Below are 22,407 nucleotides of genomic sequence, written 5' to 3'. Positions count from 1 at the left end.
GCTGTCAGAGGTCATTACGGTTCCCAAAGAGCTCTCACAAGTCAATTAAAAAAAGAATAGACAAGTTGGGTTTGTGCAATTGTTAAAAGATGGTTGTGATGATATCATTTCCCTTTATAGGAATACCCATGTGGGTGTTTCTTTCAAGTTCAGAAAATCAAGTTGTGATTACATAAAAGAACAGTGACTTTGGTACACCTAAAGCCAGCTGCAAAATCAATTTGGAGAAAAGGGTGGGGGAATCATGAACAAAAGAACCAGCTTCTAAAGGGCATTTGTTACATAAAAGGGAAAAGAAGAAAAGGAAAGGGGAGCATATTACATAAGTAGAAAGATAAGCTTTGATGTAGTTCCACTACTATCTCCAAAAGAACCTTCGGGCCCTTTGTCCTGATGTTAGGTGTCACTGTTTATGGATATCTGTCTGTCTGTGGAATTCTTGTGCTTTGTTTTAGACTACCTAAGTTTCTTTCCTTTTTTTTTATTTTTTTTCCAATCAAGGGTACTGAGAGATTGCCATTGGCTAGAACAAAACAGTGGTCAAAAAGCTCATCATCTCTCATCTGAGATTCTGGCCTTGTGGGTGTGATTGGGAGCCACAAAACTGTCTGATTTGCTTTCTTGTATATGCCCAAGGCATCTTAGAAAACAACTAGCTTTACAGGCATTTCCACAGAGAGATGTATCTCTCCTCCACACACAAAAGAAAAGGGAGAGAATCATCCTTTAGTATTTCTTTGGTAAAGAGAAAAGTATTGGTTTCTTGGGGGAGGATTTCAGTATATCTACATTTCTTTTAAAGGCGTGTGAGAAAGAAAACTGTACTCACTCTAGAAAGGGAATCAGATGAAAGGAACAAGGAAAAAGAAGAGGGATTATGGAGAATTTCCAGTAAAGAGATGGGGGAATTAAATCAAAGTAGAATAATGATGACAATGATAAACCTCTAGACTAAGAAAATGGTAAAGACCCAAATCAGATTTCCACCTTTTCTGCGATGAGAAAAGGTGGGAGAGAGCTTAATTATCAGATGAACAATATTTGTGATAACAGAGAAGCTTTGTAAAATCAACATGTGAAACAAAAGCAATTTCAATTGATTTTTTTGTTATTTTGCAGAACACCCATCTCAACATAAATTTATTGAACGAAAAATTAAGCAGGTTGCTGAGGAATACCCATAACAGAATAGCCATTGAACTGAAGTACAGCATATCTGTTGAACTAATCTTGATTTATGAAAAGGAATGGTACAAACAAGCTTAATTTCAATTAGATAAGACAGTTGTACATAGAATTAACAATGCAGGAAATCATCTATTATTTCGAACAGCTGGCTAATTTTCTATAAAGAAACTACTAATGAAACATACTGATCATGGAATATACAGATACAGAGTTACATAATCTCACATGACCCAATTATACTAGCTTGAACAACTCCACCTTAATTTCTTTTCTGCAGTGTTAAAGAATACGTCCAGTTTCGAAGAATTGGGTGTTCTACCCTGGCCTATTTCTCTTCTGACCGGGCTTCCCATCTGATTTCATTGAATCCCCCTCGGACGAACCTTCCATCGACTTTGCAAAGGAGCTCGAGAGGTCCGCGTAGAGATCTACGACTCTTTTGATGTTGTTGTTGAGCTCCCTTATCAGCCCCACGTTTCGGGTTAGATTATCGGGGATTTTCGATTTGTGGTTCTGGTTAATCTCATTGATCAGCAACCTGTTCTGATCTAAGATTTGTTGGACTTGGCCAAAGCTCTTTTGAAAAGTCTGTAACACCTTATTATCCACTTGGGTTCCATTGCAAAGGCCTGAAAATGTATCCCCTTCCATTTTGAAGTGAAATCCAATGCAATCAAAACCAGTCCTGTGTAAAAAGATAACAAAAAAAAGGTTAGAAAAATAGAAGATCATGGTTTTAGAGAATGCCATTTTCAAGTGAAATCCAACGCAAATCAAAGCCAGACCTGTGTAAAAAGATAACAAAATAGTGAAAAAAAGGTTGGAAAAATACAAGATCATGGTTTAAGAGATAAGGCCATTTTCAAGTGAAATCCAATGCAATCAAAACTATTCCTGAGTAAAAAGATAACAAAAGAGAGAGAAAAAAGTTGGAAAAATACAAGATCATAGTTTTAGATAAGGAGCTATGTAATGGGTACCCCTCACATTTTTCTCAGAAGAAATTCAATCCAATCAAAACCATTTCTTCTTATACAGTCAAAAGGAGGAAAAAACCCAAAAGAATACAACAAGATAAGATCTTTGGAAACTGAGATTGCTAAGCGTTACTCATCAAAGTGAAATCAGTAAAAAAAAAAAAAAACATTAGAAAGCTCATAAAAAAAACATAAGAAAGGAAAACCTAATGAGTTATTTCAGACATTTGGACATGAGAGACAAGGTCTGAATTTTACACACAGATTTCTTATGATCAACTGACAAACAGGGATTTTTTTATGATAAGATGTAAAAGCAGATCCATTGCCATAAAAGGGAAATTTTCATTTTTCTCAAAATAAACAATCAAAAGCTTTGATATTCAATGAAGAACCTGAGAGAAGGCCCAGTCAATGCCACAAAGCTTCTGAGGAAAAGGGTACTAATGAAAAGGCATATAAAAGAAAAAATAGGAAAAGCAAACAAGAAAAAAAAAAGTTGAGTAACTTTTTTAAAAAAAAAGATGGAATTTTGATTCTGCAAGAACAGCAAAATAGGACAAAGTTGGTATGCAAATGTTTGACTGTACACAAAAGTTTGCACAGAAATTCCTGAAGTGGTAAAGAAAAAACAAACCCATTAAAAAAGAAAAGAAAGAGGAGGCTTGTTTGACAAGGATCTGAAGATCTCACATGGAAAAAAAAAAGATGAAGGAAATTATGGGTATTGTGAGAAAGAAAAGGAAAGTTAAAGAAAGCTGGAAAAAATCTGGTGTTTGGGTACCATTGAAATTGAGAATTGAAACTGGAACATGGGATTTTTATTTCTCATTTTTTCTGTTTGGCTTACCTTTGAAATCTGGGTTGAAAAATCCAGAGAGAGAGAGAGAGATTTTTACCTTTTTTTTTTTTTTTCAATCCAATATAAGTTCTTTCTTTTGCAGAGTGGGAAGAAGCACTACTGAAAAACTCTCTGATTTGCATGAATTGAGGAAATATAGCCCAATCTCAATCTCCGCACTAAATCTCCGTTTTAACTTTTAACACATGTAATATATCTGTAAAATGATCTGAGCCGTCCTTTAGCTAAAAAAATATCATATCCCCTCGATTGGATGGGACCCACAACCCGAATGTCCTTGGCCAAAGTCTTTTTTTATTGTACAATTCTAACCGTTAGATCTGAGGAACTTAGAATCTAAAATGGTGGGGCCCGTTTATGAACAGTCACAGACTCACAATAATGTGATGTCATGTGGGTGGGGGCGAATTACTTTTGTTCCGGGCGAACAGAAGTAAATACCTAAAAAGCTTCCTTCAAGTGGTTTAACGCCAATAAAATGATGACACGTGTGAATTAGGTTCGGAAGATCTTGAGGCTCGGAACCAAGCCTCCTAAAAGAATTGCAGCTTTTGTTCCCCTTTATGTGGGTCCCATTTATTCCGGTCGTGGACAGACGATTGGGTATCGAAATTTACCCACAACGAAACCTGCGTACAAAATATTCGAACTGCGGAATGACAATAATAGCCTCAGACAAGACACTTGTAAAGGAAGGGAAATGATATCAGCACGACCCTGTTATGAGATTTGCATTCACTTCTTGTCCTATTATTGGGATGTGAATATGTGGTACCACCACAGTCACCATATTTTGATATTTTCACTGACCCATCTTGCGTTTTAATATTTAAAGAGCTGTCAACATTTCCAAAAAGCTCTCAGGAGCCGATTAAAGAAGAAAAGACAGCTAGGTTTGTGCAAATATCAAAATATATGGTTGTGGTGATAACATTTCCCTTATTGTTTAAATAGTTGTCAAAGGTTTGTACAGTTCCCAAAACGCTTTCACAAGCCGATTAAGAAGAAAAGATAAGCAAAGCTTGTGCAATTATTAAGAAAAGATTGTGCTGATATCATTTACCAATAAAGGAAGCGACCCTTATTTTTCTTTGGGCAATCTCCAATTCTCCATCTCTCACTACCATATCCAAAAGGGAAGTGATATATTCCATTATTCGTCATCTTTTCTTGCACGGACCATCCCCTGAGGGACTATCCAAATCCGAAGTTAAATGGACAGTACCTAGACACACTACTACATATTTCAAATCTTGATCATAGGATTCATTCAGAAAAAATTACCGATCAGATCAAGACAACTAATAAAATCCCGTTAAATAGTCCTCAATCTTACATTTTTATGTTATTTTATGAAAATACCCTTTAAGTTTTATAACATTAAGTATTATTTCAAGGATATTTAAATGTAGAGAAATTATATGATGCCCTACCGGGAGAATGTAAAGGGCGGGTAGAGACAAAACCTGCAGCCTTGGTTTTTGAACCAAGGAAAAGTCAGAAAAAGGGCTTTCTCTTGGATTAAAAATCAAGCGAGAGATGGTTTTCTCTCTCCGCCCTTTATAATCTTACGGTCGGGCATCATATAAGTTCTCTTAAATGTAAGCCATATCTATTTTTCAAGAAATTCCTATGTTCATGTTAGAATATGTGGGATCCAACGGTTGGATTGGGTTAAGATTTCACTGTTGGATCATCTTGGAGGTAGATTGGGTAAGTGGCTAAATGAAGCAATTGACTTTAAGTCTCTAATCCGCCACTCCCACTCGCCCTCACCCTCTTTTGAGAATTTTAATTGTGTACAACGTAAGTAGGACCTACTAGGACACTTCAATAGACGGTCCGATTTGAAATGGATCGTGACCGAGACATAGGAAGTAGGATCAAAAGAACAGTCCGAATTCGATCCGACTGATAAGGTATTTGAATGGATCCTAACTGAGACATAGGTAGGTCCAATCTGAAGTGGATCAGTTGACACCCCTTCCTTTTAGTGTACTTATTACTACTCTTTTTAGGGTATAAGGGGGTGTTTGGTCTGCACTTTAGAAAAATGGGTAGTGTTAGAAATGTTGTACTGTAATCTGTAATTTTTGGGATCCGAGATTTATCACTGATTAGAGTTCTTCAGAGGGTAAACCAGTAGCAGCAGATGCAATAGACAGCAAGAATAGACCTGGAAATAAAACAGAAAAGAAGACTTATTAAGTTGAGGCACGAAGAATCTTAGTTGTCTTTAAGGCAAATCTCGCCCCCACTATAACGAATCAACGGTGCAGATAGGCGTCTCGGCATATGCCTCAAGAATACAACAACTCTCGCTCCAGGGGTGTGCACTCATGCAGCCCGGATGCCTTAGAACTCGCTTATATGTGCCAAAAATGCCTTGATCAGAAAGCTTTCGGAGAAAAACAGAAATTGCAGAAAACAAGAAAGAAGAACAAGAAGAGAGGAAGACTTTCTGCTTAGGATATATTTCTAGTCTCTCTAAATCCTATTTTTATAGAAAGGAAAGTATCCGTTGGAAAGCGAAACGTTACAATACTTATTGCGTAATTAACGTTTCCTAAACGGCCCACTAAGCACGTGGAGACGTTTCCAAACGAATTCTCAAACGGTAACAAAAATAGTATGGAAAAAATAATAAGCGATGAATAAGGAAAAATAAAAGAAAAGCTCTGGGCCCATGCGGGGCCGGCAGAGCCACATCGGGCCTGGCAGCACGCGTGTGGTATGGTCTAGCCCACCGGGCCACCCGACGGCTCGTGCACGAGGGTTTCCCCTTTTCCTTTTTCTCATTCACAAGACAATGAGAGCAGAAGTATATATATTGCCACTTTCTCCCTCACAAACTTCCCATCTTGGACTAAAGGTTCTCACAAGACTTTAGTCCTTTTGAAGGAAAGTTCAAATTTTGGTAGAGACTTTCAAAAGCATAAAGTAAGTCCTAAAGGACAAACCACAATAGGACAAATAGAATCCCATTTGTATTTTGAATTACGAAGAACATTTAAGAAATAAACGTCAACAGGCATTGGGGAGAAGGGTTAGAGAACACGCCCTCATTTTCCATGGCATTTGAAATTTTTTCCATATTTTCAATAAAAAATTGCAAACATATAGAACTTTTTACCATGTAATTTTTTCCATAATTTTTCCAAAATAAATTGTTGAGTGGGTTTTTTTTCCATGTAAATCACCTCCTAGGAATCCAATGAATGCTAGTCTACTGATCCTGATCAGGCAATCGATAGCTTACCTCATACATGCCTGCAGCACCAATATCACACTGATTGAATGAAACTAACTGCCCAATTAATTAACTTTCCATTAATTCTAACTTTTTTTACTACTGAAAAAGTTAACAACTCAATATAGAGGGACCTTGTTTTGTAGTCACCAATATCACTCATGAAAATCAAAATTTTCCGCCTGCATAGGGATATGCATCTTTAATTGAGACTATCCATCTTGTGGAATTTATGAGGCAACTCTTAATGCCCTGGTTCCATCCTAACGTTGGGACCCAAGTAGCACTCACCCATTCAAGTTAGCCATTAAGTCCTTCACTTCTTTGATTTGGGATCTTTGCTTTCAGGGGAAACCCCTAACAATCTCCTCCTCCACACGAAAGCAAAGTGAGAACTCATGCTTAAAAGCTACTCTTTCTTTTGGTTGGCCTACACGTTGCACATGTGACCCCTCTTTTTTATTTGGCTAGGTTTTTTTTACTATCAAGGAGGTTTGAACTCAGGACCTTTGCTTTAATATCATGTGAAACAACCGGTTACTCCAAAAGCTTAAGCTGTTGGAGAAGGTGTTATTTATTTATTTATACTTTAACAGATATTACCCTGAATGGGGCTAGAGGGATCAATGGCTAAAATCATCAGACCAAGGTGCATTCAACAAAATAGAAAGGACTTGTTGTCATGGATAGGATCAAGGGAACCGGTCATTCCAAGGTGGAAAATCTCGAGCCCAAAATGTGCATGTTAGGAAAGAGCCTAAGAAACACCTCTCTTTCTAGCAATTTCCTCTCGGAGCTAATATGGCCACTCCCTTCATACAGTAATAGGTCCGCAACTTGGGTTACCCGAGTTCTGCTTGGGTTGGATTGGAGCCCCACGATAGGGTGGGTTACGGTTGACCCTTCTCAACCTGAGGTTTGGGTCGGGTCGGGTTAGGGTTGAGGTAATGCTACCTTGGGTTGGTGAAAAGCTTTGATCTGTGGAGTTTCTATATGGTTGTCTTTTGAGGTTTCTGAGCCATACATTTGGTTAGTATCATGCAATGGATATGATTTTTGGGGCACCACCTATCTACAGCAGGAGACAATAAATGAATGGTTTAGATTGTCCAAATAGGTGGATCCCGATGTAATTGGACGGTTAGGATCTAATAAATTGTTGAGTGGTCTATTTTAAAGGCCATTGAAGTCAATTTTTTATATTTCCATTTTAGTCGTCTATTTAAAGGCCACAAATCAAACGGTTAGGATCTTCCAATCAATGTTAGTTTTTGTCGCTGATCCGTAGCAGGATCCACCTGATGAATGATTCAGATCACAAGCAAGATGGAGACATGACCTAAATAATTGAATATCCGATTAACATCTGATATTGAAAAAAAAGCTTTTAAATAACCTCAAACAGAAATGTATCAATGAAGGCCTTGGGCCTTCTAACTTATTAAAATGTGATGGTGTCTTCTCTTTTTCTTATCCAAGCTCAATCCCAAAAGAGACAAGGGTGCAATATGAGGATTTTTCTTGGATATCACCCATCCTGGTACTGTTCTTGGATATCACCGCTAAGGGGCCGTTTGGATACACGGATTTTAGAGTCCTTGATTTCTTCAAAATTGTAGATATAAGAAGAAAGAAGAAAGAGACCTGCCATTGTTTTCTGAATTCTAGCCCTTCTTTCCAGCAGCAAGAGAGCAACAGATCGTCCCATGTTTCCAGGTTCTAGAAATCTTAGGATGTTGGAGAGATTTCTAAAACCTAGATTTCTTACATAAAATCCAAGAAACGCTGTCACAACAGCTTAATCATGAAGCCTCTTTTACAGTGCTTTTAAACTAAAACCCCGGATTCTAAAATCCGTGTATCCAAACGGCCTCAACTTTTGGAGTTTTGATAGGATCCGGTGTATTTTTGTTTGTATGATCTCATCCTATCAAATGTGACGTTTATTTTTGCTTAGTTGATGATGAGACAGCCGACCGCAACTACTTTGGGACAAAAGCTTTGTTGAGTTGAGTTGATGATGATTACGACACACATGAGCATGCAGTTACTTGCGAATTGTAGGGCCCACCATAAAATGGTCAATGACCATAGCTTGGAAACAACATTGATATGATGTTCTGGGATCGACCTAGTGGGTACGTGCATTTGGTTTGCCAGAATCAGGCAATGGAATTGGCATCTGATTCTGATTCGCCCAATTCCGATCTTTGGTTCAAAAAACATAACAGAATCAAAGCGGCGGAATTGACGACAACCCAGGATGAAACTAAATGGGAAAAAGATCCCAGAATCTGTTTCCCATCCTAAGATGTGGTATTCCTATTCCGTCCGGAACGGAATGGAATTTTTATTACGATTGATTGAACCTGCTAGAAGGCTTTGGGACTACCATCACGTGCAAGTCACGTGTCTCGACGTAAGCCCTCTCCCCCACGCACGTGCACTCAGACCGCACGTGATCGCACTTCAATATGTTCTCCATCTCTTCTTTTCGGGGGTTTTGGCTCTGCCTTTTTTTTTTTTTCCTCTCTCTTTTTTGGAGAAATCTCATCATATTTGCTTTCTTTTCTCTCAATTTCCCGCAAATCGCCCTTTCGAAGTTCATGATCTGTGCTCTCTGCGAGGATCCGAGCCGATCATGACCGTCCGTTTCAAATTCCGGAGCTCCGTTGATTTTGATTCGGTCGAGATCGACGGTCGATCCTCCATCTCCGTTCGAGATCTTAGGGCTAAGATCATCAAGCAAAAGAATCTGAAGATTTTCCAAGATTTTGATCTGGTCATTTCCGATGCCGAGTCCGGAAGAGGTATTTTCGTAATTTTTTCTGCAAATCTTCGTTTCTTGCTTTATATGAAACCCTATGCTTCGAGAAATTCTTTGATTCACACATCTTAGATAAATTTTGATCTTGTTTCTTTTTGTTTGTATTCAGCGTAAGAGGTATTTTAGTAATTTTTCTGCAAACTTTCGTTTCTTGTTTTATATGAAACCCTATGCTTCGAGAAATTAAAATTCTTTAATTTATACATCTTAGATAAATTTTGATCTTGTTTCTTTTGGTTTGTATTCAGCGTACGAGGATGAAAATTTTCTGATTCCTGACGGTTCGAGTGTAATTATCAAAAGAGTACCAGCTGGAAGAAAAGTGCCTCCGTCTTTGTAAGATCTCTAGATATATCTTGATTTAATAGTTTGGTTTCAATTTTTTGTGTCTTTTAATTTTATAAGAATTGAAGGCTTTCTTGAAATTTTTTTATGATAATTACATCACACAACACAATCGAGAATGATTGTTGGATTTACTATGATTGTTGGATTTACTGATGATTCAAAATTCCTTGAATTGAACTTGAAAGTGGCATTATCTACTCCTTAGAAGTTGATGCTGTTACAATGCATTAGATCAGATCTAGAAAGATCAAGGATACAATGCATTAGATCAGATCTAGAAAGATCAAGGAAGCAGGATTCATTCCCTGGATTGAGGAATCGCGATTCCCCAGAACGCAGATCCGATTCGGGAATCGGTTCGAATCCCCGAAAATTAGGAATCAGGGTTCGGATTCGTCGGAACCTCTATTCCCAATTTTGGGAACCCCGATTCCCAATTTATGGGAACCCCAATTCCCAATTTTTAGAACCGTGATTCCTTGGCGATTCCCAGCGAATCCCAACTCCCCAACGATTCCCTGTGATTCTCGCTCCCAATCATCCCCGGAGCCTTCAATTCCCGCTTTCGAATCCCAAATCGAATCCCGCTTTCGATTCCCGCCCTGGCAACCTTGAGAAAGATCTGTCCGTTAGATCATTATAATGATAGATTAGGAAGTTGTTTTAGTTATGTATTTTGAAATTCAGAATACAAAACTAAACTAACTTAGATTAGGAAGTTATTTTAGTTATGTATTATGAAATTCAAAATACACCCCCTAATCTACAACTATAATGATCCGACGGTCAGATCTTTCTAGATCTGGTGTAAAACATTCTATCAGATGCTAGTTGTTCAAAGAATGTCCTTTCATAAGAAGGAACTTGCATTGTGTTTGCTATTTATTGGATCAAAGATTCCTTGTCAACTAGCTGATATGGCTTCTAATAAACTCAACGTGTCTGTGTTAACTTGATGGATGCCATAACCATTGTTTTAAATTTCGGTTTGGATTTCAGCCGAAATTTGGCTATTTTGACCGAAATTGTAAAAATTTCGGCCGAAATGACTGAAATTTGGAAAAAGAAATCGGTTTTGGTACCGAAACCGAAACCGAAATTTAAATGCATGGTCATAACTTGTGATAGAAAATCCACATTTCAAGTTTGAATTAGGAGTTTTCCCCAAGGGTGTGTTCAGTTGCAATTTGAGCGTTGTAAAGGAAAGGAAAATGACTTGAAAATGATATAGGAAAGGAATGGAAAGCCTGTGAGCTGGGTGTTCTCTTAGCTGGAAAGTTGGCTGGAAGTACAAATTTGGGTGCTCTATTTCCTGGAAAGTTACTGAAAATTTTACTAAATCTATTGTAAACTATATATAAGTCCCACATGTGGCCAGTTAAACACTTAATATTTGGTCCATTCATTACATCTAATAATGGGAATGTTACTTGAATTCCTCAGTCTTGTTCATGAACTTCAAACCTTGGTCATTGTTTAATGCCTTCATGAGCTTTATGAGCTTCATGAGCCATGAATTCCGTGTGAATTATAATCCAAGGTCTTTAACTTTGTAAGTTTCATGCATTGATGTCAACTAATGTTAAGTAGACACATACACAATATTATAGACATGCCTTAAGAGTGTTGCAATGCCCAGGCCTGCATCATTAGTTTTTTCAGCAATTTGATATGGGAAAACATGTAAATTGGCAGAGCCCATGCAGGGCATAAACCCTCGTGTTCAGCAAAAAAGGAAAAAATGTCCATAACAAAATGAGGGAGTTAAACATAACCTGTATTTCAGTTTCAAAACCTTAAGTTTTGGGGGTTCGGCAGTGTGGATTTTGAAATCCAAGATTTGATGGTTCAAGGGCCTTTGCTAACTAGGCTTAACACTGGCTCACTTTTTGCAACATTGAGATATTCAGATTTCCCCATGATTTTTGCTTGGAAAGAAAAAAGATTTCCCCATGATTAGTGAATGTTTTGTCTATTTCTCAGAATTTTCTCTTTTGCAGTAGTTATTTCATCCTCTTGAATGGATATTTTTTTTGTTGGAGAGTCGGATCCACTCAAATGCGACAACATGAGCATGAACCGTCAATGGTCACTATGAGCCCAGTGCTTTGAATTTAATTTTCTAGATACTCGGAGGAGGATTCAACTGAAATTCTTCTAAATCAAAGAAGATTACATTTCACCATTAAAAAAAAAAGAACATTCCATTTGATATTAATATAGGAGTGGATCAGCAAACGGTTGGAGGGGGGTTGTATAGTCGTTGTGGCTGTCATTTTGAACCAGAGTTCGGTGAACTCTTGGAGCTGGAGAAATCTTAATTGTGAGTAGGTATGCTATTGGTTGCATGTGCCTAGGACTGAAACCAAGTTGTTATTCCCTTCACTTATCTTGGGGAAATTCTTTGACGTAATATATAAAAGAGTTTGCATACGGTCATGTTTGTCAGGTAGAAGTCCTTGCCTATCAAAAGTTTTTTAGTTCCCCAATAAGTCATGGGAAGAAATGTTATTATCACAGAAATAAACATTATTATTCAATGGAGTTCAATTAAATTTGTCTATTAAAGGTTTCATTTTTTCTCTTCATGGATGGAAGGATTTATTGCTGGTAATAATGTTGATCTTGATCTAGCTGGGATTAAGAGGTCTATGGAAATAAAATAGTGAATGGAATAGAAAATTTGATATTCTTCTGATCTATAATTTGATCTATTGATGAAATACATCTTCAAGTACATGCTCTTTACCTATTTATGTTAATCAGTTGTTCAGAAGTGTCCTACCATATATAGCTTGAACAATTTGTTACTTTGAAGTGGCCATTTTTGAAACTTCAGATTAGATTTGACATGTTGCATCCACATGCACACTCTTATTTGCGCTTTGATTTAGGAATTATGAAAATGTTGTCTACTGTAATGTTGTGGCGCCGTTCACTTACCAAATGTTACTTTTGTGCAGGCCAAATATTGCCTCCATTGAGAACTCTGCAATTAATCACACTGGATTTTTTGATACAATTGACTCTTCACCTTCTGCAGTAAGTTATCTGCATCTATATTCCCTTACTCTCGTGGTTCTTTCTTGTTTGTCTTGGTATGCACGGACTCGCTGGCAAACTTAAGTCATGTATGTGTACTGATACAAGTATTCAGATCTGATATGGACACCAAGCATTGAACTGAACAAACGCCATGAAATATGAGGATCTTCAATAGGTTCTTAATGTGTAATGTATTATTTAGATTCCATTAAAAATGTATTATTCACATTACAAAAAGATTTATGCTAGCTTGTATAGAACTCAAAATCTACGTAAATGTAAGGCCTAACATTGTGATCTTTTGCTTCCTTCAGGGATCACACTTCTAGTCGATCAATTACACGCTATTGTTATTTAGAAAGTCATAAGCTTCTTTGGTTAGAAGATTGATAGTCTATGACCATGAGATCAAATCCCAAGTCACCGGTAGTGCAATTTCCTCTCATTGACCCTATCAATGTGTACAAGTCCCCACACTCATGGATAGGGAGTCCTATGATCAAGAATCATCACCACCACCTCACATATGACACGTGTATAAGTGAGATTTCCCGACTCCACTTTCTGTTATAGTTTATGTACACAAAACATTGTGTTCTTTCTCTTCCTTTAGAGATCACTCTTCTAGTGAATCACACACTAGTGTTATTCAGAAAATTAGAAGCTTCTCTGTTCAGGGGATTGATATAGTGTACGACCATGAGATCAAATCCCAAGTCATCGGTAGTGCAATTTCCTCTAATTGACCATGTCATTGTGTACAAGTACCCAATCTCATATTTGAATAGGGAGTCCTATCATCACCACCACCTCACACATGACAGCTGTATAAGTGAGATGTCCCGACACCCCCCATGCTGTGATAGTTTGTTGATCTACACATATTCAGAGAATCTGTTTTTTTTAATCTACATCTGTAACAATCTTTAACATCTGATTCTCTCATATTCCCAAGAGAAACAATCTATATCCAATGAGGGGACACTTGCAATCTAATTAATCGGGTGGAAGAGAGTCAATATTCTCATATCCATCGGAAGAGGTCAAGTGATCTCAAACCAATCAAAGGAGAAAAGAGACCCAACACCCAATATATTCGCAATGTATTCCATAATATTATTATGATTATATGATTAACAATGCATATAGTCAGGTACGTCACATCAATTACTATCCAGGGAAACGATACTAACAACTACTCAAGGCCTTGTACCAAAAGGTGACGAAACCAAAATGGCTCATTTGAGTTTTGAGTCGTGGTAGTGAGTTGTAATTTGTTCAATAACCCACATCTCCACAAACTTTATAACCATTCAATAAAAAGGGTTTAACTTGTTGAGGACATTTTTTGAATGATAAACTTTTTGAGTACATATGACCATGTACTTTGAGGTGTGGAAACTGAGATGATTCATACTTGTTTTGATTCATGGTGGTGAATTTTTTTTTTTTTTAAAATGTGTGGAAAAATGGGAGGTGTCTTAACAAGTCAAAATGTCTTTGATTATTCTGATTGCTCTAAACCATTAAGGATGGACAATAGTATACATGACTGTACCAAATTATGCCCAACTCAAGAGTAGAGTCCCCAGCAGGGCCGATCGTGCTATGGATGAATTATGTTCAAAACTTAGTGCTCACAAATGGGGTAGTGTCAAAGGCGATGAAGTAACTTAAAAAGGCTAAATTATCCTGGAAAACTCATTTTTCACTGAAAAAGTTTTCCAAGAAATTTTCCATGCATCTAAACGCCCAGCCAAGATTAGTTGTTTACTCCTTGAGCATTCACCTTTTGATCTAGGTGATCCCATAGGCAACCTTTATTAGCTTAGGTTCAGGTGCCTAGGCAGGTCTCACGTAGGAAGTAGAACCTTGGATAGGTCATGGCCTTTAAAAGGCACAGTGCCATCCTTCATTAGCTTTAGTTAACCACGCAAGAGTTGCACACAGACTTATTTTCCTTTCAATGGGTCCCTTTTCATCTTGCCACTTTGTGAGAGTGTTAATTTTCAGAGTTGACCTCACATTTATTTTGAAATCTGGTACAACATCTCTCTCTTTAACGATGGACTGTTTTCGTATCATATACAGTAGTACTAGTGTAGTACAGTACAGATTGATCTAACTATTGACTACAAAATCCATTTATGATATTTTGTATTTGTACTTTTAAATTTTCTGAATTTGGATTAGTAGTGTAGTACAGATTGATCTAATTATCGACTATGAAAATCCATTTATGATACTTTGTATTTGTGCTTCTAAATTTTCAGAATGTGGATATGGATAATTTTGATGACTTTGGCGTTGATTTATATCCTGTTCTTGAGGCATCCTTATCTGACTCGGATCCTGATGCTGGCATGATGAATTGTATTAGGGATAAAAAAGCAGCTAACATTGTTCCAAGGTATTGACTTTTTTAATAGTTTCAGATCTCTGTGTGTACGTCTTTCCTTCAACTTTTGTCCTTGTGCTACAGTCTCACTAATATGTCAAGTCTATAAATGGGATTTATTAGCGACTTTTGCAGAAAAGCATTTCGCGGCTGTCTGTTGCATGAGAGAGCAGCCACTCAGATGAATTAAATGAATAAGACAAAACCTGCTGAAAAATGAGCCTATGTGGCTGCTCTATCATGCAACAGCCGGCTGTGAAATGCCTTTATTCAACAGCCACACACACACACACACACACACACACACACTTCATGCATGAGTTATTACAATTTCATCCTCTATCATAGAAAGCTTTTTCAGTTCATATTAAGCCTTTATTAGTATTGTAAGAAGTCATGTTTGCTTTCTGAGAGTTAGTCTTTCAATCATCATTTCTATTTGCTCCTCAATGAATATTTAAGACTTAAGAGTAGTAGTTATCTGCATGGTTTTAAATTTCTGCCGAAACGAAACAAAATGACCGAAATATTTCAGTTACGGCCACGGCCGAAATGATATTTACATGAAGTCGTTTCTTTACAAGATTTCGACGAAATTTCACCGAAATTCCGAATTTTGGTTGAAATTTTATTTTTAGCCATTTTACTAAATTTCCACCGAAATTTTAAATATGTCCGCCGAAATGGCCGAAATTTCCACCGAAATCGCCGAAATTATCACTGAAATTTTAGACATTTCGATCGAAATTTAAGAAATAACGAAATCTTTGTCATAATTTTTACGTGATTTCGGCCGAAACCGAAGCCGAAATATTTCAGAGATTCAAGATTTTGATTGAGCGAATAAAATTGGCGTCTTTCATGCCGTTAAGATTTTTCTGGATAGGCAGAGATTCTAGATTTTGATTGAGCGAATAGAATTGGCGTCTTTCATGCCATTGAAAAAAAATAACAACAAAATTGGCATCTTTCCTATCGAAAGAACTGAGAGATGAGAATTAGAAGATTAGAAGAGTGCATTTTTTTGAAATCTTCTTTGGCTTTTAGTTATGCTCTATGGTGAAAACATTGAAACATCTTTTTTCAAGTATACTAACAAATAATAAAGAATGCTCCTGTAAATGATTACCAATTCTACCAGAAACAGTCAACGAGGGAATATTTCGTAATTTTATTACTAAAGTGTTGACTTTAGTTGGACATAGGAGCGTCTTATATTTCCAACATAGGCTGTTGCTCGCAGATGTAAATGGATGGATTGGAATGTTAGAGCTTCTGAACCTTCTGTGCAATGTCCAAAATGTCATTTTTGTTTAAATAACAGAATGCTGAAATTACATGAATGATCATTGTTCTTTTGTTAAAAAAATAATGAAACATTCAAATTGTATGAATCAATTTTTTACTGAAGTATCATATAATGCATTTCCATGTTTTGCCTAGTCAGCCCTTTTGGGCGAAGGCTCAATCCCAATTGGATTTCTTGTTGAGCTATCTAAGTTCCTCAACTGAATCCTCTTCTAGTGTGAGCCTTTGAACTGTGCTGCGAATTTGTAAGTATTTTGTGAATCGCTCATACATATTTTGTGAATATATGGTATGGGTACAGGCATGCATCACTTTCGTCTTCTGTGGTATAAATTTTGCTCTCAATGTTACCATTCTTATCAATGTTACCATTCTTAAATATCCAGTTAGTACAGTGTAACTAGTATGATTGATTTCCAGAGTTTAAGCAGATTCTAAACTTGCTACTTGCCCCTTCTTTTCTATCACAATGTATCTGTAAAACGAGCATAATTGGTGTATGTTGACTCAGATGCTCCGAGCCTTCTATTTCAAGATATCAAAAGTTCGTACCAAGTGATCTCAGTGAGGCTAGTTCAAGAGGTAAATGCTTTGGCTCTTTTCTTTTGTATTAATCTCTAGAAATTTATCTAAGCTTCTCACGCTCCACTATGATTAAAATATCAGGAAGCCTCTAGACTTCTCACACTCCACTATGATTGAAATATCAGGAATCCTCAAGAAGCACTCTGATATGGATCGTGGTATTGAAGGGGATAGGTTGCCAAAGAAATCCGAAGAACAAATGAACTTGGAGTAAATTTCTTTGTGCTCATTTCCCTTCATGCTTTTACTTTCTATCTATATCTATGGCTCCCCATGTTTGTTAATTCTATTGTACAATGGAATTTTATAGAGAGGTAGATACTAGTACTCCAACATTGCCAAACACAGAATTGCCTGCGGAGCTGAGGTGCTCTCTTTGCAACACAATCTTCAAAGAGGCTGTGATGATACCATGCTGCCAGCATAGCTTTTGCGACAAGTGTAAGCTCATTCACGAATATTCCCAAAGTTCCAAATATGATGAATTGTCCCTATCAACTTGCCCGTAGCTTTATTCATTGGCTTGTAAGACCTGTTAAGAATCCCAGATAAATCACAATAAGATAAAAATTACATCATCTCCCCAAGGGCTGTTTTTTGTCATTGGGAAGTGTTGGTAACTTTCTAGTTTCTACAAACATAAGCGAACTTCATTTTACGTACCTGCATTTATTAATTTTTACCTTGAATGTGCCATTTGGCTGCAGGTATACGTTTGGTATTGGTTGAGAAGGAAAGGTGTCCAAAGTGTTCTTCTACCAAATGTAGATTAGATGATTTGCTTCCAAACGTATCCCTCAGGCAGGCAATTGAACATTTTCTCGAGTCTCAAGTAATAATCAGTGGTTCAAACAATATTCTTCCCAAATATGCTCCAGGTGAGATAGATCAATTATTCTTGAAGTAAAACATACCAACCAACAAAGATCTAAGAATGGCCCGTGTCCATTATTTTAACATTTTAAAATTCAGATGGTGAATCAGGGGTCCAAGTGAAAGAGGTATCATGCGCCATATCTATCCTCCAACGAGAGCCGCTATTACCCCATTCACCATCTGCAACAGGGAAAGAATCAAATCAAGTTATGGCAGAATCTGCATGTGAATCACGGACCAAAAACAATGGAGCAGCTCTTGGAACTGGTTCACGTATCATTCGTCTAAATGTGGACAAATCTGTGAAATCAGCTTCTTCGCCGCACAATATAAAACAGATAAAAAATGGTGATGAAGCCTTAGAATCTATGACTGATTTTCAAGGAGATAGCCAGCCCTTCAAACTTTCTCATGCTCAACCCCAAAAGGATGAGGGTAGGATCGATTGACTAATTTGGATCTATACCCATTTGTTATTTGTTTTTTTGAAAAATTTTCCATTTGTTATTTGTTACTTGCATTTTATGTGATTAGTTGATGCATGTTGCTAATTTTGGCACCATTTTCATATGTCCTAAGTTGCTAGCATTTTATTTTATGGTTTCTTAAATTTGGTTGACTGCCTCATGAATTCAATGCGTTTCGGTAGATTATTATAGAATTTATTGATACTTTGTCAGTAATAATTTGGATAAAAAAAAATATTAGAAATGCACATGTTGTTGAAGTATCATCAACTAGCATAGGGTTCCATTAATATTTACTACTGCATGTTAATTCTAAAATGCTCGATGAAGCATGCCAGGTGGCTGATTATATGTATTCGACCACCTCGGTCTTATTTATAAGTAATAAATATTTTCACCATTCCAAAAAATAAAAAAGTTGCCTATGTATCATGTAACTGTAATTTTCTGAGCACCTTCGATGTCATCAGAATTTAGGTTGTCCTGGTAGCTTAACTATGGCTCTCAAAATAGTCCTGGAAGTTTTGTTGATTAAGCAAAAGACATGTTGTTGTATCTGTATAATTCATTTTGTTCTACTATATTTGGTAGTTCTTTCCAGCTTCTCTAACATATTGATAAGTGGCTCCTTGCCTTATTGTTTTCATTCACACCTCAACTATCTAATGTCTCTTATCTAATCCAGCAAGCAAAAACAAGAAGGGCCTTTGGGTTAATACTTCAGGTAAAGTCTTAACATGCCAAATTTTGTATTGTTTAGTATGTAAAATAACCGAGATTCTCATTCTTTAGATATAACATTTGCTCATCTAATTTGAAAATTGCCGTTATGGATTTTCTAGATGGAAGCGGGAGCTTTATGCACAGGAGCAGAAGCAAAAAGGTAGCCCTTTTGGTCACAAAACATCTGCTTTTTTTTCTTCTGAAAATATTTAATCACCTCATTTGATTGGATGTAGAGTTTACTCAGCAAAAAGGTAGCCCGTTTGGGTTGCTAGAGCAGTTTCTTGCCTTTCTTTTTTTTGCTGCAGCTTTGGTTTTTTGTATTAGTCTCTTAGTCTTTGGGCCTCCACCTTCCTATGGGAGTTGTTTATTTATCTTATTGTTTATCTCTTTTTCTATTAATGAAATCTGGTAGGGGTCTGCCTAACCCCAGCTTACCCATCAGAAAAAAAATGAGTTTACTCAGCTTTTTTCATATAGTTATTATTATAAATGCTCTTAAGATTTAAATGAATGTTTAGTATATGCACCATCCTTTTTTATTCAAAGGTTTATGACCTACTCATTCATGTGGTATGATGGTTTTATGATGACTTAGCCTGGAGTCTGCCATTAATGTAATGTAGAATGTTTTGTTAAGCTAACTGGTAGGTTCTAGAGTTGGTTTGGTACTCCAACCATGAGAAAGCAATATAATTTTCATAAAACAGATCTTGTAACCATTTCAAAAAAAAAAAAAAAAAAAAACAGGTCTTCTAATAAACTTTGCCCAGAGATATTCGTTATTAACAATAAAAACAGAACTTTTTTATTAGCTGTTTGGCAACCTGTTTTGCATGGGAGTCTCTAACCTACCTTGCTGGAAACAGTGGGACCGTAACTGTTACAATTGTGGTTCTCCTGACCATTTGGTGAGAGACTGCCCAGCAGCTTGCAGTCCATATCATATGCTTCAGACAGGTAAGTCAACTGTGCAACTATGTGCACTTTGCAATGCTTATCATTTTGGTGAGGTTTTCCTGTGTGGGCAGGAGACAGTGTGTTCCCCGGAGGCATTTCAACGTATGGGCCATCTTATTGGCAAGGGGCATCACTGCCTCATGTTAGGCCTTTTACGAATATCTATGGTGCCCCTGGGATGATGCCCTTCGATCCCTCCATGGTCCCAGTCTCACCTTTTGCAGTTCCTCCCTATATGCCACCTATGTATGCTGGTTTGTCTGTACCCTGGTGAGTTTCTCTATTCGTTATTTATTGATTTACTTTTTTTGTTATATCTTCTTGTTTGTGGTGATGCTTTTATACCCCTGGGAGCCGTTTGGATACGCAGATTTTTGTTTTGTCTTTTGTTCTGATTTCTCGCCCTTCTTTCCGTCAGCAAGAGAGTAGGAGATCATCCCATGTTTCCAGGTTTTAGAAACCTCACTAAAGGGGAGAGATTTCTAAAACCTGGATTTCTTACTTAAAATCCAAGATTCCAAAGAGAAGCAAAATGGATGGTCTCCTCCTTTTGTCTCCCATCCAGGATTTTGAGGAAATCCAAGATCCTAAAATTTGCGTATCCAAACGGCCCCCTAATGATTCAAATTGGCAATAATTTGGAGTTGATGCTGCATGAATTTAAAATGGTGTCAAATCTTTTACAATAGAAATTTTATTGTAACGTTTTTTTGCAGTCGATTCATGAGCATGGGTGGTGTGGTGCCTCCAATGATGGCTGGGGCAGAACGCCTTCTTAGCCATGCAGAGTTTTTGGAATTTCAGGATAGTCAACGGAGACGCGAAGTTCTAAATGAGCATCCACAGAGGTAATTTATTAGCCTTAGAATGCTCAGTATAGTTTTGGGTACGTGGCATTTACAGAAGTGCTACCCAAATCGGTGATCAGCCATCCATATTATTGGTTATTACTTATTGGTCAAATGTTATAACCGATCAGAAATCAATTGCAGATCAGATGATGACTTTCATTTGTTTTAAATACTTCTCAAGATTTATATTTTTCTATTTTAAGCCTATTTTCCAGAAACTTTGGTCCATTGCTTAATACTCGGACTCAGTTTGCTTGGGCAAGTCTAATGATTTACTCAATCGAGTGGAACTTTTCTTCCATTGGATAGACTGAGTTTTTCATTGACTCAACTCTTTCGAGTTTTTTTATTGACTCGGTTGTGTGCGAAGTGCAAAACCAAGTCAACTCACCCTAGTTGATGAATAACCAGGCTAGTATTCAAGCATTAATTTGACCAAACGTGCACTATATACATTGTTTACAAAGTGGAATTGCCCTGAATTACTATTTATACTTGTATAACTAGTGGCATACATGCTAACCTAGTATGTCTTGCATGGCTTGCCTTTTATTTGATTCTGAACATAAATTCTTGACTAATTCTCGTACTGATGGAGCTGTTGCTTATTCCTGACCGTAAATCAAAATTTCTACATGCTTTGTTTATGTTTTCACTTAAATATTTTAGTGTTAAACTTTACTAATATAGAATCCATTAAATTTATTAGAGCTATATGTTTTCTGCAGAGAACAAGCAAATGTTACTGATGATGATTCTTTCGAATTTAATTGCTACAACAAGCTCCAAAGAAGATCACATGACCATAAATCTCAAGTAGATAGAGAGATCATTGGAAAATACTCTGAGGATAGTGAAAATTGGAGGTCATATAAGAAACGCCCACATGGTAAACATTCAGATAGCCTCCCCCGTCAGAGATCAGGTTTTGCATCTGATGGTGAAGACGCTCACTCAGTTGGTCGAAAAAATAAGGGTTCTCATTTATCTGGAAGCGATCACAAGGCTTGTCACTCTGACAAATCAAATGTGGAACAAGAAGACATGTCCGATAGCTCCAACTGGCATAGTAGAGAGAGGCTTAAGCATCATCGGACTAGTTCTAAGAAGCACAGTGAAAGAGTCGGGCATTCTGGTAGTTCTAGCCGGAAAAGTCATCACCGGAAGCAGAAAGAGAGATCTGATGACCAGAGAAGGGTTGATATTGATGTTAAAAAGCACAGCCGAAAACATCACAGTCACTTAGAGAATGGCGCAGAACCTAGTTCTTCCAGTGAATGGAAAAGACAGCGGAGAGAAAAAGAGTCCAGTCACAGTTCCAGGCATTCCAGGCACAAGGTAAAGACCAAAGATGATCAAGACAGGTGGGAAATGGTTGATGGATTGGATCAGGAGCACAGCGAAGACTATCATTACTATAAGCGCAAAAGAACCCACTAAAGCTATGACAATTTTTGGTCTCATATACTCTATGAGCTTCTGGTTAGCAGCAACAAAGATCAGCTATAATGGAGATATCTTCAGGAGGTAATGTATATATTGGAATGTATATCCACGACTTTAGGTGATTTATCTGGTACCCTTCTATATCCCTTTTTACTTTTGAAATTTTGATATTTGTATGAATCATTAATTCTGTTGTTTACTCTGACTTCTAGATGCTATGGATTTATTAAGATCTGGAGACTGTTCTGAAGTTTAAACATACCTGGTAGATTAAGACCTATTGTGAATTGGTTGTG

General features: G+C 37.2%; 2 protein-coding genes across 11 annotated transcripts; one reads left to right on the top strand and one right to left on the bottom strand.

Annotated features, from left to right (window-relative positions):
• Nucleotides 1-1,248: 1,248 nt before the first annotated feature.
• Nucleotides 1,249-3,212, bottom strand: LOC143863674 (protein ELF4-LIKE 3-like). Of its 10 annotated transcripts, none has more exons than XM_077374418.1 (2): nucleotides 3,065-3,212; nucleotides 1,249-1,873 (listed from the first exon to the last, which is right to left on the bottom strand). In XM_077374418.1, exon 2 carries the CDS (start codon nucleotides 1,837-1,839, stop codon nucleotides 1,504-1,506), a length of 336 nt encoding a protein of 111 aa, XP_077230533.1. In that variant the 5' UTR covers nucleotides 1,840-1,873; nucleotides 3,065-3,212; the 3' UTR covers nucleotides 1,249-1,503. The 10 variants fall into 10 exon arrangements, with proteins under 10 accessions (XP_077230533.1, XP_077230528.1, XP_077230539.1 ...); XM_077374413.1 differs by having other exon boundaries at nucleotides 3,016-3,193; XM_077374424.1 differs by lacking the exon at nucleotides 3,065-3,212 and adding an exon at nucleotides 2,950-2,974.
• A 5,578-nt stretch (nucleotides 3,213-8,790) lies between these two features.
• LOC143863227 (uncharacterized) lies at nucleotides 8,791-22,398 on the top strand. Its single transcript, XM_077373892.1, has 15 exons — nucleotides 8,791-9,087; nucleotides 9,353-9,440; nucleotides 12,416-12,494; nucleotides 14,771-14,907; nucleotides 16,715-16,785; nucleotides 16,914-16,998; nucleotides 17,099-17,229; nucleotides 17,496-17,666; nucleotides 17,761-18,099; nucleotides 18,817-18,855; nucleotides 18,974-19,014; nucleotides 19,724-19,814; nucleotides 19,886-20,084; nucleotides 20,531-20,662; nucleotides 21,394-22,398. Exons 1-15 carry the CDS (start codon nucleotides 8,919-8,921, stop codon nucleotides 22,103-22,105), a joined length of 2,484 nt encoding a protein of 827 aa, XP_077230007.1. The 5' UTR covers nucleotides 8,791-8,918; the 3' UTR covers nucleotides 22,106-22,398.
• The last annotated feature ends 9 nt before the right edge of the window (nucleotides 22,399-22,407 follow it).

The sequence above is a fragment of the Tasmannia lanceolata genome, unplaced genomic scaffold (genome assembly GCF_043159265.1).
Source record: "Tasmannia lanceolata isolate RefF3 unplaced genomic scaffold, GAP_Taslan_0.1 ptg000044l, whole genome shotgun sequence".
Classification (NCBI taxonomy): Eukaryota; Viridiplantae; Streptophyta; class Magnoliopsida; order Canellales; family Winteraceae; genus Tasmannia; species Tasmannia lanceolata.
This window is presented reverse-complemented; position numbering and strand designations above follow the sequence as displayed.